Here is a 14302-nt window from a genome sequence, read left to right on the forward strand (position 1 = left end):
AGTTGTATATATCTTTTAAATATTTTATTGTTTTGTATATTTAAAAATTTATAAAAAGAACATATGTTTATGACTTATAGTTTTTTTGTATTTTATTATACCACATGATCTTGCACTAGTGCTAAATGGTTATATAAAAGCCTTCTTTACATTTAAAAATGACAAAGAAAATGAAAACAAAATAAAGAGTTTAATATACACAGTTAGTGAAATATATATACATTAAAACATTGGTAACCATATTTCATTAATATAACGTGATAATTTAACAAATTTTAATTAAATCTCATGTTGGATCGAGATGTTTTAAACAAGGAGAAAAATGACTAAATTCTATTAGTATAAAACAATTCCATGATGCTCTTAATCACGAATAATAATTTTATTATTTATAGCAAAACTACTTTACAACTAATATATATGAACACTATTTTTGTGTGAATGGAAGATATAAAAAAAGCATACCGAAATAAACTTACACACTAAAGTCAAAAAGGAAGTCAAAGAGTTAATAATATTCGATGGGTTACGATTTACGATTGTTTCTTTTCGGTTCACATAAATATTTATTTAGTTATAATATGTATATTTCTTTTAATTATCATGAAATATTTTTAACAGACTAATCCATAAAAAAACATTGTAGAAACTGAAGCAGAAATATAAGAATTAGAAGCTATGTAAGATAGATACGGATATGAACACTGACACGATATAGACACGATATAGATACGGACACGGAGATACGTATAATTTTTAAAATGTAAGATACGAGATACAGATTTATGTATTATATAATTTTGAATTATATATATTGAAAATAAATATTTATGTGTAAAAATATGTTTTAAATTATTTTGGGAGCATGAAGATATTTTTCATGACTGGTTCAAAAGAATTTGTTTCTTATTTTTCTAATCATAATAAAAATTTATACAATAAATTTGAGTTTTTAGAAAATTATTGTATTTATACCTTCTAAAATTGTGTTATAGAATCGTGTTAGAATTTTAAAAAATCCAACAAATATTTTTTGAATTGAACATTTAACCAATAAATATCCTACGAGTGTTGTACGAGTGTCGACACCGATATGTGTGTTCGACACCGATACGCTCATTTAAGAAAAGTGTTCGAGCCTCATAGATTAGAAGCAATTTTTTATTTTCACAATTTTATTTTATTTTTTAAATAAAATGAAATATCACTATGTTTGAAGAAAAAAATTTAAGGCATATTAGTAATATTAGCTTGGTTTTGTTGGAGTCCGGTGTCGGTTTTTGGTGGTAAAAAAAGGTGACATAAATAGATTTGGTGACCTAATTGGGCCGCCACTAGTATTACATTTGGAACAAGAAAAAGTCATCACCCAACCCAAAACTAAACCATAGTTACCTTTCTGCATTAATTATTATTCTCACCCCTCACCCTTTACACACCAAAGAACCTGTAAAGTCAGCATGATTACATTTATAACAAATACTAACCAGTATTCTAAAAATAACAGTGTTTCAAAAAGGAAAAATAATATGCATCATAAAAAGTCATGAGTTGTGACTTATGAGTCTTTGGGATGGCTAACCATATTCACACTGTTGACTGATGAAAAACAAGAGTCGCATAAAAGTGATTGTTGCAAGATAACAACAGCTACTTCTTCTCTTTTCAAATTTGGGAATTCAAAGCCTTGTTCAAAAGGAGAAACACCATAGACCAAGAAGAATGCCACTGTCAATGACGGGTTCAATTTGCTTTTCTTAATTTCCTCACCACCCCACACCATACCAGAACTATACTATGAAACTTTTATTTATCTTCCTTACCAAACACTTCATCATTCTCCCTCTGCAAACATAACATGCCAGGTTTCTTTTTCTTTCTCTTTTGCTTCTTGGCATTACACATCACTATTTCATTCTCCTCAGACACCTTAACCCCAACACAAACTCTTCTAACCAACCAAACCCTGGTTTCACCTACCCAAGTCTTTGCTCTGGGCTTCTTTTCCAGGACCAATTCCTCTTGGTACTTAGGCATATGGTACCACAACATCAGCAACGGACCCGTAGTATGGGTGGCCAACAGAGACAACCCTCTCCACAACTCCACAGGATTTCTAACCATCGGAGAAAACAAAAACATGATTCTAACAACTCCATCAGGGGAACCCGTTTGGTCCTCCAATGTCACCAAAGCCAACAACCCCATTCTCCAGCTTTTGGACACGGGAAATCTAGTTCTCAGAGAAGCAAACGTAACCGACCCCGCAAACTATCTCTGGCAAAGCTTCGATTACCCAACAGACACACTCTTACCTGGGATGAAAATGGGGTGGAACCTAGACACTGGCGTGGAGAAACACTTAACCTCGTGGAAAGTAGAAGGAAAAGACCCTTCAAGTGGTGATTACTCTTTCAAGATAGATCCTCGTGGAATACCAGAAATTTTCTTGATGAATGAAAATGATAGAATATATAGAAGTGGGCCTTGGAACGGTGAGAGATTCAGTGGGGTACCAGAGATGCAACCCGACACTGATTCCATCATGTTTGATTTTTCATACGATAACCATGGTGTGCACTATTCCTTCTCCATTGGGAACCGCTCTATTTTGTCGAGGCTAATTGTGACTTCGGGTGGTGTACTTAAGCGTCGTACGTGGGTGCCAAGCAGCAACACATGGACCACCTTTTGGTATGCACCTAAGGACCAGTGTGATAATTTCAAAGCGTGCGGTTCTAATGGTTTGTGTGACTCTAACGCCTCGCCGGTGTGCACCTGTATGAGAGGGTTCAGTCCGAAGAACCAGCAGGCGTGGAGTTTGAGAGATGGGTCTGAAGGGTGTGTGAGGAACACGAATTTGGATTGTGGGACTGACAAGTTTTTGCATTTGGAGGACGTGAAGTTGCCTGAGACAAGTAGTGTGTTTGCGAACAGGAGCATGAACCTAGAAGAGTGTAAAGATTTGTGTCGCAGGAATTGTTCTTGCACTGCTTATGCCAACATTGAGGTCACAAACGGAGGAACCGGGTGCGTCACGTGGAGTGCTGAACTCATAGACATGAGAAAGTATCCCAGCGGTGGACAAGATCTCTTTGTCAGATTAGCAGCTTCTGATGCAGGTACCTTCACACTAAACATTATTTAACGTTTTCACCTGTTTCTTTGCTTTTATTATTTTAAACACTATTTGGGAAAATAAATATATATAATCACAGAATGATGCTTGCTCATCTGTTTTATTAAACAATTGTTTCTGTGTTTTCTTCCAATCTTCCATACTCTGTTTCATACCAGTTTGGTTTGTTGGTTATTAGCAATTAGGCTAAGGTCATTCTGATATAAATTTGTTTATGGAATTGACATTGCTAGAATAAATTAGAAAAGTGTTGATCTTCAAAAATTTATCTTCAATTAGTAAGATACCATAGAATGGCTTTGTATAACAAAAATAAGCATGATTAATCCTGAATGAACGAAAAGAAATAGTTGTTGACGTTGGAAAATTTTTGGTCAATTTTTTGGCATTAAATTTGAGCAAGATTCTTTTTTCAAATTCTTGGTGCCGCCCTAAACTTGTTTGACGTGTGATGTGGCTTCTAACGAAGGAAAGGAGAAAAGAAGAAGTATGTGTCTGCCTGTGGGAAAATATGAACGCAATTACATTTCTTCACTCACCCTTTTCATTCCATTGGTTGGGTGACCTAACTGAGTAAATTAAAATTCTGTAATCTTTCTAGATTCTTTTTTTCTTTCTAGAATTTGTTGGTCCACTCACTTCTCTTATATGGGCCCTACGGGAATTGTGGGCCGACGTTTTTGACTCGTTGCGTTTTCTTTTGGGCGCATACCAATGCTATGTTCTTTCTCAATCAATGCCTATATTCACATTTGTCACATCTACATTTAAAATTTTGTAACAAGAAATGTCATTGACCGAAATGTTGAATTTATTTCACAGCTAGATAACTAGTTCTGCCTATTTGTTCATATTTGAATATGGGAAGCGAAATGGAGAGTTTGAATAGGATTAGGAAACACGTTTATCCTTGATGAAAGTGGGTCCTGGACCATGCTAAGTTCATAGGTTGGTAGGTTTTGGAGCATGTGAACTTTGAAAATTAGAAAAAGATAAGGATCTGTTTAATGAATATCACCTGCACTCAGAAAAGCTTATTTTTATACATTTCGGTGGGAGTAGGCGGCATTTCAAAGCTGCATATGTCTACATCAAAGCAAGCCAAATTCTCTTTCTTTTCTTCACCTTTTTGTGAATTTGTTTTTTAATGTTTCATTTTGTTAGGGAAATAAAAAATGCATCATAGAAAACTAAGCTAATTTCATCAGTCTCCTTGAAGTGAATTTGTATAGCTAATCTGACACGTTACGTTTCTGCATAAGTGTAGGTTCTTCCAAATTGTTTAACTGAAAGTGTTGCATAATTTTCTGTCTTGAATGTTTTAGTTATGTTGAGTCATCATCTAATTTTTAACTTGCTAGTATTTACTCTACAAAACCTATTTTCTACCACTTAGAACAAATATTAAGTGGATAAATGTACTAAAAGAAACCTATGCATCACAGATGACACAGGATCTGCAGGTGGCTCTCACAAGACAAACCATATCGGCGAGATTGCAGGAATCACAGCTTCTGCAGCTGTAGTAATTGTGGGATTGGTTATGATTTTCTGGAAGAAGAGAAAAGTGTTAAGTATATCGAATTTGAAGACTACCCCCAGAGGTAATGTCCTTGTCCACATGAAGTTAAGTAAATGGTATAAACGTTGTTGTGGCAGATGATAACATATTTTGGTTCTTGCCACAAAACCAGGTTCTTTCCAAAGAAGTAGAGAGTTGCTAACAAGTGACGGGGTATTTTCAACTAATAGAGAAAAGTCGGGAGAAAGGAACATGGATGACATAGAGTTGCCAATGTTTGATTTTAATACCTTGACAATGGCCACAAACAACTTCTCTGAAGAAAATAAACTTGGACAAGGAGGGTTTGGTATTGTTTACAGGGTAGGTTTGTTTTTTATAGCTCTCATAATAACCCATACAGAAAACCATACTAATGGGAGTGCTTGTGTGGCAAGCAGGGAAGGTTGATGGAAGGCCGTGATATTGCTGTCAAGAGGTTATCAAAAAACTCCGTGCAAGGAGTTGAAGAATTTAAGAATGAGGTGAAGTTAATTGTCAGACTTCAACATCGAAATCTTGTTCGGCTCTTTGGATGCTGCGTTGAGATGGATGAGAAGTTGCTAGTGTACGAGCACATGGAAAATAGAAGCCTTTATTCCATTTTGTTTGGTAATTTTTAACATTCTACACCTGAGATCTTTTGTTTTTTCAATGCATGCATGTTTTGCTTGATCTGGTCTTATCTTTTTATCTGAATGCTTTTGTAATAAATAATGTTCCAGACAAAGCCAAAAAACACATGTTGGACTGGAATAGACGCTTCAGCATTATATGTGGCATAGCTAGAGGGATACTCTATCTGCACCATGATTCCAGACTCAGGATTATCCATAGGGATCTCAAGGCAAGCAACATTTTACTTGACAGTGAAATGAACCCAAAGATATCAGACTTTGGGATGGCTAGACTTTTTGGCGCGAATCAGACAGAAGGAAACACATTGAGAGTTGTTGGAACATAGTGAGTACCACTTCATTGCAAACAATACTCTCTACAAGACCAAATATGCTGACCTTATTATTTGTATATTTTTCTTATGCACAGTGGTTACATGTCTCCTGAATATGCTATGGACGGTACCTTCTCAGTGAAATCTGATGTTTTCAGCTTTGGAGTTCTAGCGCTGGAAATTATAACTGGGAAGAAAAATAGAGGATTCTATTACTCAAATGATGACATGAATCTTCTAGGGAATGTAAGTGAGGGTGGTTCATGAATTAGAGTGATACTTAGTTGATAATATCATATTCCGTTAATAAACAATTGGTGGTACTTTCTTGTTGTAGGCATGGAGGCAGTGGAGAGATGGCAGTGCATTGGAACTTGTTGATTCATCACTTGGTAATTCATATTCACCAGCTGAAGTTCTCAGATGCATACACGTTGGACTCTTGTGTGTCCAAGAACGTGCAGAAGATAGGCCAACAATGTCTTCAGTGATGTTGATGCTGAGTAGTGAATCTGCATTAATGCCACAACCCAGAAACCCTGGGTTTTCCGTAGGGAAGAATCCTGCGGAGACTGATTCATGTTCAAGTAAGCAAGATGAATCATGGAGTGTGAACCAAGTCACAGTCACATTGCTAGATGCTAGGTAGTTAAAAGAAGCATGACATCACCTAGCACATTTGTATATTCCTTGAAACATAGAAGTTATACTGTAAATTTTCCTTCCTCTGATAGTTGCGGCATCTTTGAGATCTACTTTGATCTTGTTTTGGTGTAATATGCAAGAGATACAGTGAAAACCATACTCCTTAAAACTCTTCAAAGAAAACTTACTTTAACTGTTGGAGAACCTTTTACATATACTCTTCCCATCACTGAAACTTGGACACTGTGAGAACCTGAGAGCTACTAGGCGATCAACAAAGACTTTTAGGAAAGTTGAAAACTCTTCCCGATTCCAAACAAGAACAATAAGACTTCTCAATTTTTTCACTAGGAATGATGAAAGAAAAAAAACTGATAGCTGAGTCTGTTATTCATGTAGACTATATAGAACTGTATATTAATTCACGTGTGATAAAATCAAATTTCCTTTAAGATTCATCTTATGTACCAAACTATGCTTGAAACAAATACGCTGTTTCTCAAAGTAAACTATAGCTATTAATCATAATGCTTTGTATCCAACGATTCTGAGAAGCGATGTAAAGCTCAAAAACCCGGATTCTGAGAAGCGATGAAAGGCAGGTAAAACTCAAAAACCAAGAAATAAAAATATTAATAAAATACAAATTTCGAAGCAAAAGCGTTGTACTATTCTTTCTTAGCAAGATTTACGAAAAATATGATTAAAATAATGTAAATAATAATAATAATTATTAAAATATTAATAAATATATAAAATGATAATTAAAATAAAAATATTAATAATAAATTTATGAAATAATTATTATTATTAAAAATTATAAATAATAATTAATAATGATAAAAAATAAATAAAAAATAATAGTACAACTAAATTAATTTATAATATATTTTATAATTATTAAAAATTTACATAATATTATTAAAATGTCAAAATTACTCTTAATTTATTTGTATCAAATATTTAATAATATTATTAATAAAAATAAATAATAATAAAATATATTTATTTATATAATAATAATAATATTATTATTAATTATAAAAATAACTATATAAATTAATTAAATTTTTTTATTATTCATATATTTTTAAAAGTAAGGGTAAATTTATAAGGTTGTATTTTACACATTTTAAAAAAATTAAAAAATTTCATATAACTATCACATCATTCACAAAATTCAATAAACTTTCCTCACAAATCTCTTCTAATATACCTCAATCCAAACAACCTCACTTTCCTCCCAAATCTCTTCTAATAATAAGTTTAACTATTATTTTTTCTCTGCTGATAAAGTCCAGAAGCATTAGTAATGGGCTTCTGTTGGGCCAGTTATTCTCTTTGTAACTACCACTGTCTTAGACATAGCTTTCTTATATATACACCTACAATTTTACTATTTGAACATAGTATTCACTTTTTATTGTTACGAAATACAATTCATTTGTGTTTTTCATTCTGTTTCATCTTCTCTCTTCTCCCTCATTCCACTGGGGTTCTTCACGCTCTGTTCTTGTTCTCTTTGTTGCTTTGCCTACGCAGTTCTTGATCTATGAAACCTTGTGCTCTCTTTTCCATCTCCGATCAAGCATATTATCTACATTAAGGAGCAAAAGTCATTTTGGCGTATAGGTTTTTAAAAAAATTCAATGTGGTTTCAATGTTAAAATTATGTAAGTTGGTCCCTTATTCATAAATTGGCATAAGAAATTAGAGTATATACACTCACACGTGACGAATACCTAGAAACTCTCATCCAATATTCCCAAGTTTCTGACGTTGTTGGCACTGCCTACACAAGTTAGTGGAAAATAGAGATTGTAGATGCAGAGAAAGGCAGAGAAAGGGGATGCTGGAAAAGAAAAAAGAAGAAGAAACAAACAAGTTTTCGAGACTTGCAACATTGTATTATTTAGGAAACAATGGACTGCTATATATTTGTTAATTGGTAGAGTTTGGTAAAATGTCTTTGCTGCTATCAACATCTTCCACCTCTTCCAGCTTTCATTGACTAACAGTCTCTGCAGTTGCTTTCACTCTACATGCCACGTTAAAATATTGCACTATTTAGTTGTGGAGCATGATTGACTGAATAAGATGGATTTCTGGTAACGAATTTCAAACTATGTCCCATCTTTCTTTCTTGTTCTTGCTGTTGTTCCAATGCTGTCTCAACATTAAAGGTTGGTGTTGTTGAGTCTGATGACCTAATGTTGACGTTGCTCTCCAATATTTCATGCTAATTTTATATACATTATTTTACATCTTCATTTTCAAATGTGCTTTCTTTTCTAGTCATAACCACAGTTTAACTGAATATTATATGCTTGAAAATTTGTGTGTTCTTAACAGTTTTTATATTTTTATTTTCAATTTTTTTTCTCCTACTATTAAAATGTCTTTTATTATCTTTTCCATTCATATCATTATGAAAACAACTAATATTTTGCGTTTGATTATGACTTGAGGTCAGAACATTTTGAATTAAAAAGTGTTGAATTTGAATTGCTGTGAAACTGAAACATGTCCTATAGCAAAGAACTCAGATATAACATATCACTAATGTGCTGCGATGTTCAAATCCTCGGCTCGAACTTGCATTCTGTACACAAGTTCATATTTTTCACTAATTTGTTTGTGATGTTAAATTGCAAATTAGTTTATGAAGAAAGACTTTAAAAATTCAATAACATAGGATTGTGACACTTTTGAAAACATAAGATCGCACTAGACGTTACATAGTTGCATGTTGGTTTAGAAAAACAAAACATTTCATGTAATCTTTCAAAAAGAAAACAGGACCCTCAAGGTACACCTGCTCCCAATTATAGAATTCTTTTGCTTAATTTAACGAACCCATTAAATTCACAGAGGGGTCTAGATAAGAAGTTTATTGGGAACAGTGAGATTAAAGAACCAAAGTTTTCTTTTATAAGTAGTAACGTGAAAGGATGAAATTACTCATGGAGAAAACCAAGTTCACCCTTTTATTTCTTGTTACTTGTTGCTATTTCATATCCTTGTTTCCTTCATCTTTGGAAGCAGAGGATGAAATAACTCCTCCACAAACCATCAGTGGCAACCAGACACTAGTCTCACCTTCTCAAAATTTTGAACTGGGTTTCTTCAGTCCTGGCAATTCAACTCACATTTATCTTGGAATATGGTACAAGCGTATCCCAGACCAGACAGTTATTTGGATTGCAAATAGAGACAATCCACTAGTTAACTCTGGTGGCTCCTTGACATTCAGTGGTGATGGCAAGCTCATTCTTCTAAGCCACACGGGAAGTGTTGCATGGTCCTCAAACTCATCTGGACCTGCAAAAAATCCAGTGGCACAGCTTCTAGATTCCGGAAACTTTGTGTTGAAAGACTATGGAAATGAGAGATTTTTGTGGGAGAGTTTTGATTACCCATCTGACACATTGATACCAGGAATGAAACTAGGTTGGAACTTCAAAACTGGCTTGAATCGACTCTTGACTTCATGGAAAACCACTTCTGATCCTTCTCCAGGAGAATACACCTACAGTGTGGATCCACGTGGCCTTCCTCAGCTTTTCCTTCACAAGAGAAACAAGCAGGTCTTCAGAAGTGGACCATGGTATGGACAACAATTCAAAGGTGACCCGGTTCTCAGTGCAAATCCAGTTTTCAAACCCATATTTGTGTTTGATTCTGATGAAGTGTCTTACTCCTATGAGACCAAAGACACCATCATTTCAAGATTTGTGCTCAGTCAGTCTGGTTTGATTCAGCATTTTTCATGGAATGATCAACATTCAAGTTGGTTTTCTGAATTTTCAATTCAAGGGGACCGTTGTGATGATTATGGCCTTTGTGGTGCTTACGGTTCTTGTTACATCAATACCTCCCCTGTTTGCAAGTGTTTGAAGGGTTTTGAGCCTAAGCTTCCGCAGGAATGGGAAAGGTCTGAGTGGTCAGATGGATGTGTTAGAAAAAACACAGAGGTTTGCAGCAATGGAGATGCATTTCAGCAGTTTACAGGAATGAAGCTTCCAGATGCCGCTGAGTTTCGTACAAACTACAGCATCAGCATTGATCACTGTGAGAAAGAATGCTCTAAGAACTGCTCCTGTGTTGCTTATGCAAACCTGGATATAAATGCAAGCGGAAAAGGTTGTATTGCATGGTTTGGGAATTTATTTGATATAAGAGAGGTTTCTGTGAATGGACAAGATTTCTACCTGAGGGTTGCAGCTTCAGAAATAGGTAAGAACATTGAAGGTATGTGCTACCAATCCATGTCATGTTTTAGTCCAATTTTAGCAGTCACCAGAAATTTAGCTCACTTCTTTTTTGAGTAAGCCAACAAATACTTATTATCATATTAAAGATTCTTCAATAAAAGCAATTTCAATTTTTCTCAAAATATGTTTATATATTGTATGTTTTGTCTTTATATGTGGTGTCAGGTTCAAATGCTGATGGAAGTAAAAGGAAGAAACTCATACTGTTTCCTGTGGCTGCATCTGTAACTTCAACAATTATTGTATCAACATTGTGGTTGATAATTAAGAAATGCAGAAGAAATGGAGGTAAATATAAGTTGTAGTTCTAGTTTGAGAAGATAAATCTGTCGTACTTTTTAAACCGTAGTGTCCTTTTATTAGCATTACTGATTAATCCTTGGCTATTTGCTTCTGTAAGCAGCCAAACAGACCGGTAGTCAGTTTAGTGTTGGCAGAGTCAGGAGTGAAAGGAATGAATTTGAACTTCCAATGTTTAAGATTGCCATGATTGAAGCCGCCACTGGGAATTTCTCTAGTTACAACAAGATTGGAGAAGGAGGATTTGGTCCTGTATACAAAGTAAATTACTCTCTCTCTCTGGTTAATTATTAAAAAATATATATTCCAAACAATATCACATACTAGTCTCTAACAAGGTTGCACGGTAGGAAAATGCACATTTATCCAATGATCTCTCTGATTTATTTAGTCTGTAACATCTGAGATCTCAAAATAGTATCATGTTGTTTAAAGAGTAAAACTCGTGTACATCCCCAACTGTGCAAAAACCGTTGACATTCACCATTTCTCTCAATCTCTTATTATCACATCATATCACATCTATACTTCTTTATCATCTATCAGTTTTTCTTTCTGAGTGTCTATTCACCATTTGAGTTTTCTACTGGTTGTTCAGTCCAAATATTCAAAATGACAGTAAAACTTTCCACTTACCAAGCAAACAAGTCTATCGATTCCGTTTTCCTACGAGAAAGGCTATTCGCCCTCAGTTTTACAACAACAATAATAATATCTTGGTTCTTTGGATTTGCAGGGTCAACTTCCATCAGGACAGGAAGTAGCTGCGAAAAGGCTATCAGAGAGTTCTGGACAAGGCCTGCAGGAGTTCAAGAATGAGGTCATTTTGATCTCCCAACTTCAGCATCGAAATCTTGTCAAGCTTCTGGGTTGTTGCATTGACGGTGAAGATAAAATATTGATCTATGAATACATGCCAAACGGAAGCTTGGACTCCTTATTATTCGGTTGGTCAATCAACTATTCCAAAATCACATCTACACATAGAAACACGTACTTTGAGCAAACACATTTCACTTGATCATAATATACTGTATAAAACAAGCAATATTCTGAATCAGATGAAACCAAGCGTTATGTGCTCAGTTGGGAGAAGAGGCTAGACATAATTATTGGCATTGCTCGTGGAGTTCTCTACCTTCACAGAGATTCAAGACTGAGAATCATCCATAGAGACCTGAAAGCAAGCAATGTTCTTTTAGACAGTGAAATGAATCCAAAAATTTCTGACTTCGGAATGGCAAGAATGTTTGGTGGAGATCAAACGGAAGCAAAGACCAAGAGGGTAGTGGGAACCTAGTAAGCACAACGACACATGACTTAACTTTCCACAGTTTTTCTGAACTTAACTGCTAAACTCATTTTACTCTCTGCACTTGTTACAGTGGATATATGGCCCCAGAGTACGCAATAGATGGACACTTCTCTTTTAAATCGGATGTTTATAGCTTTGGGGTTTTACTCTTGGAGCTGTTGAGCGGGAAGAAAAACAAAGGGTTTGTTCACCCAGATCACAAACTGAATCTCCTAGGCCATGTGAGTAAATTGGTCAGTTATGAGTTTAGAGTTATTTAAGAAAAGTTGAGTATGTGTGAGTGTTGTTTTTGGTTAATTAGTATTATAATCTGATGAAAGGAATAATTTGGAAACATGGTAGGCATGGAAGGTATGGAATGAAGAAAGGGCGTTGGAGGTGATGGATCCATTTGTTGGGAAAAAGTTTCCGACATGTGAAGCTCTAAGGTGTATAAAAGTGGGTCTGTCATGTGTTCAAGAGTTCCCAGAAGATAGGCCAACAATGTCATCAGTTGTTTTGATGTTGGAGAGTGAGAGTGTGTTGATCCCTCAACCCGGAAGGCCAGGATTATATTCGGAGAGATTTTTCTCTCAGACGAATTCATCATCAAACGCTCCACTCAACTCTGCTTCCAATCACACAACTGCTACTTCGCTAGAGGGTCGTTGATTCCTTAGTAACAACACTGTGCAAGTTAAACATGCATGAAGTTTTCTTTCTGATTCAAAATTAAGCAGATAATGGGAATCATCATGCTTACACTTCTGAAAGTTCTTATTCCTTTAATCACTCCGGCTTAATTGAATCACTGGGATGCCAACATTGTTATCATTAAGTAATATATAATATAATTAAAAATATTTGTTCAACTTAAGGTTATTGAATAATGACAAATATTTGTTCAACTTAAGGTTATTGATTAATTTGTAGAGGTGAGATAATTATGAATATTTCGGAAATTTCACTTCATTCCGTTTCGTTATGGGCTATTATCATGATTTGGCCTGAATTGGAACACGTCCCATCTAAGGCCTGCACAATACAATACTGTTATATTATTAAAATCGGTTGTTAAAAGGGAGTATTCATATTAGGAATGTTAATTTTTTTTGTTTAATTAATTTACCGATTAGGTCATAAAATTGGTAGTGTCCATCTAGTACATGAATGGTGATACATTAATACCACTTAAAATCAAAATACATTTATTTAATATCACTAAAAGACAAAAACATTCATTTACTTTTAATATAAAATCATAATATATATTATTATCCTATTAAAATTAGTTATTAGGTGAGAGTATTTTTTTTAAGAGGGTCAAAGTAATATTTTCCATCAGGTACATGTATATTAATTATTTACGTTGGAATCTTAACTAAGGATGAAAAAATGAGCTCGGTCCATAAATTTGAGGACTTAAACATACTTAATCTATAAGCTCACCACTGACTAGCTCATTTCTAAATGATTTTTTTACCTTACTTATTGTAGTTTATTTCTATTTATTAGTTACAATGCTTCAGATTTTGGGTAATTATAAATCCATGGAATCAACTCTTTTTTTTTTGGCCTTCAAGCAAACCCACCTTGGATTAGTGGGTTACAAAGTGAATTTGTATCATCAAAACGAATGTGTGGTTCAAATAGAAGTTTATTTAATTGGTGGGTGAGGCTTGGTTAACGACATATAAAAATAAAAAGCTAAGTAACTTGTCTTTTGAAATGAGCATGAACTCATATTGCACTTTAAGATGAATTAACATGTTGTTAACCTGGGATCATTAGACAAAAATAAATAAATGATGAAGTTATTGAGACTAAGATTCCCTTTTGAGTGTTAATTAAGTTTGTGCATAAACTAATTGAGAAATGAAGAGAGAAAAAACCTCTAATAAGCCTTTTAATTATAAAAATTTAAAAGCTGAACTTGACGGGACTTATCTAACTAACATGACTCGTGGATTATAGAAATGAAAATTAGATGGATTACCCATAAAGTTTAAAAGCCAAATTATTATTGTATCCATAAACAGCCGAATTATACGAGTGAAATTGGAGGATTTGAAATCATTGCCATTCAAAATAGTTTTAAAAAAATAGAGAAGAAGTTTTCTTGGCACATCGAAGTCAT

At 34.3% G+C, this 14302-nt stretch overlaps 2 protein-coding genes across 3 annotated transcripts; both read left to right on the forward strand.

Annotated features, from left to right (window-relative positions):
* The first annotated feature begins 1283 nt into the window (after positions 1 to 1283).
* Positions 1284 to 6508, forward strand: LOC137832683 (receptor-like serine/threonine-protein kinase SD1-8). The gene is made up of 7 exons (XM_068640985.2): positions 1284 to 3122; positions 4585 to 4743; positions 4834 to 5024; positions 5102 to 5312; positions 5426 to 5663; positions 5748 to 5898; positions 5990 to 6508. Exons 1-7 carry the CDS (start codon positions 1859 to 1861, stop codon positions 6299 to 6301), a joined length of 2526 nt encoding a protein of 841 aa, XP_068497086.2. The 5' UTR covers positions 1284 to 1858; the 3' UTR covers positions 6302 to 6508.
* Positions 6509 to 9194: 2686 nt separating this feature from the next.
* On the forward strand, positions 9195 to 13137 carry LOC137832684 (G-type lectin S-receptor-like serine/threonine-protein kinase At4g27290). Of its 2 annotated transcripts, none has more exons than XM_068640986.2 (7): positions 9195 to 10548; positions 10737 to 10859; positions 10975 to 11132; positions 11608 to 11818; positions 11933 to 12170; positions 12257 to 12407; positions 12529 to 13137. In XM_068640986.2, exons 1-7 carry the CDS (start codon positions 9249 to 9251, stop codon positions 12835 to 12837), a joined length of 2490 nt encoding a protein of 829 aa, XP_068497087.2. In that variant the 5' UTR covers positions 9195 to 9248; the 3' UTR covers positions 12838 to 13137. The 2 variants fall into 2 exon arrangements, with proteins under 2 accessions (XP_068497087.2, XP_068497088.2); XM_068640987.2 differs by having other exon boundaries at positions 9195 to 10533.
* Positions 13138 to 14302: the final 1165 nt, after the last annotated feature.

This window comes from Phaseolus vulgaris, chromosome 6 (assembly GCF_051622355.1).
Source record: "Phaseolus vulgaris cultivar YP4 chromosome 6, ASM5162235v1, whole genome shotgun sequence".
NCBI classification, from domain to species: domain Eukaryota; kingdom Viridiplantae; phylum Streptophyta; class Magnoliopsida; order Fabales; family Fabaceae; genus Phaseolus; species Phaseolus vulgaris.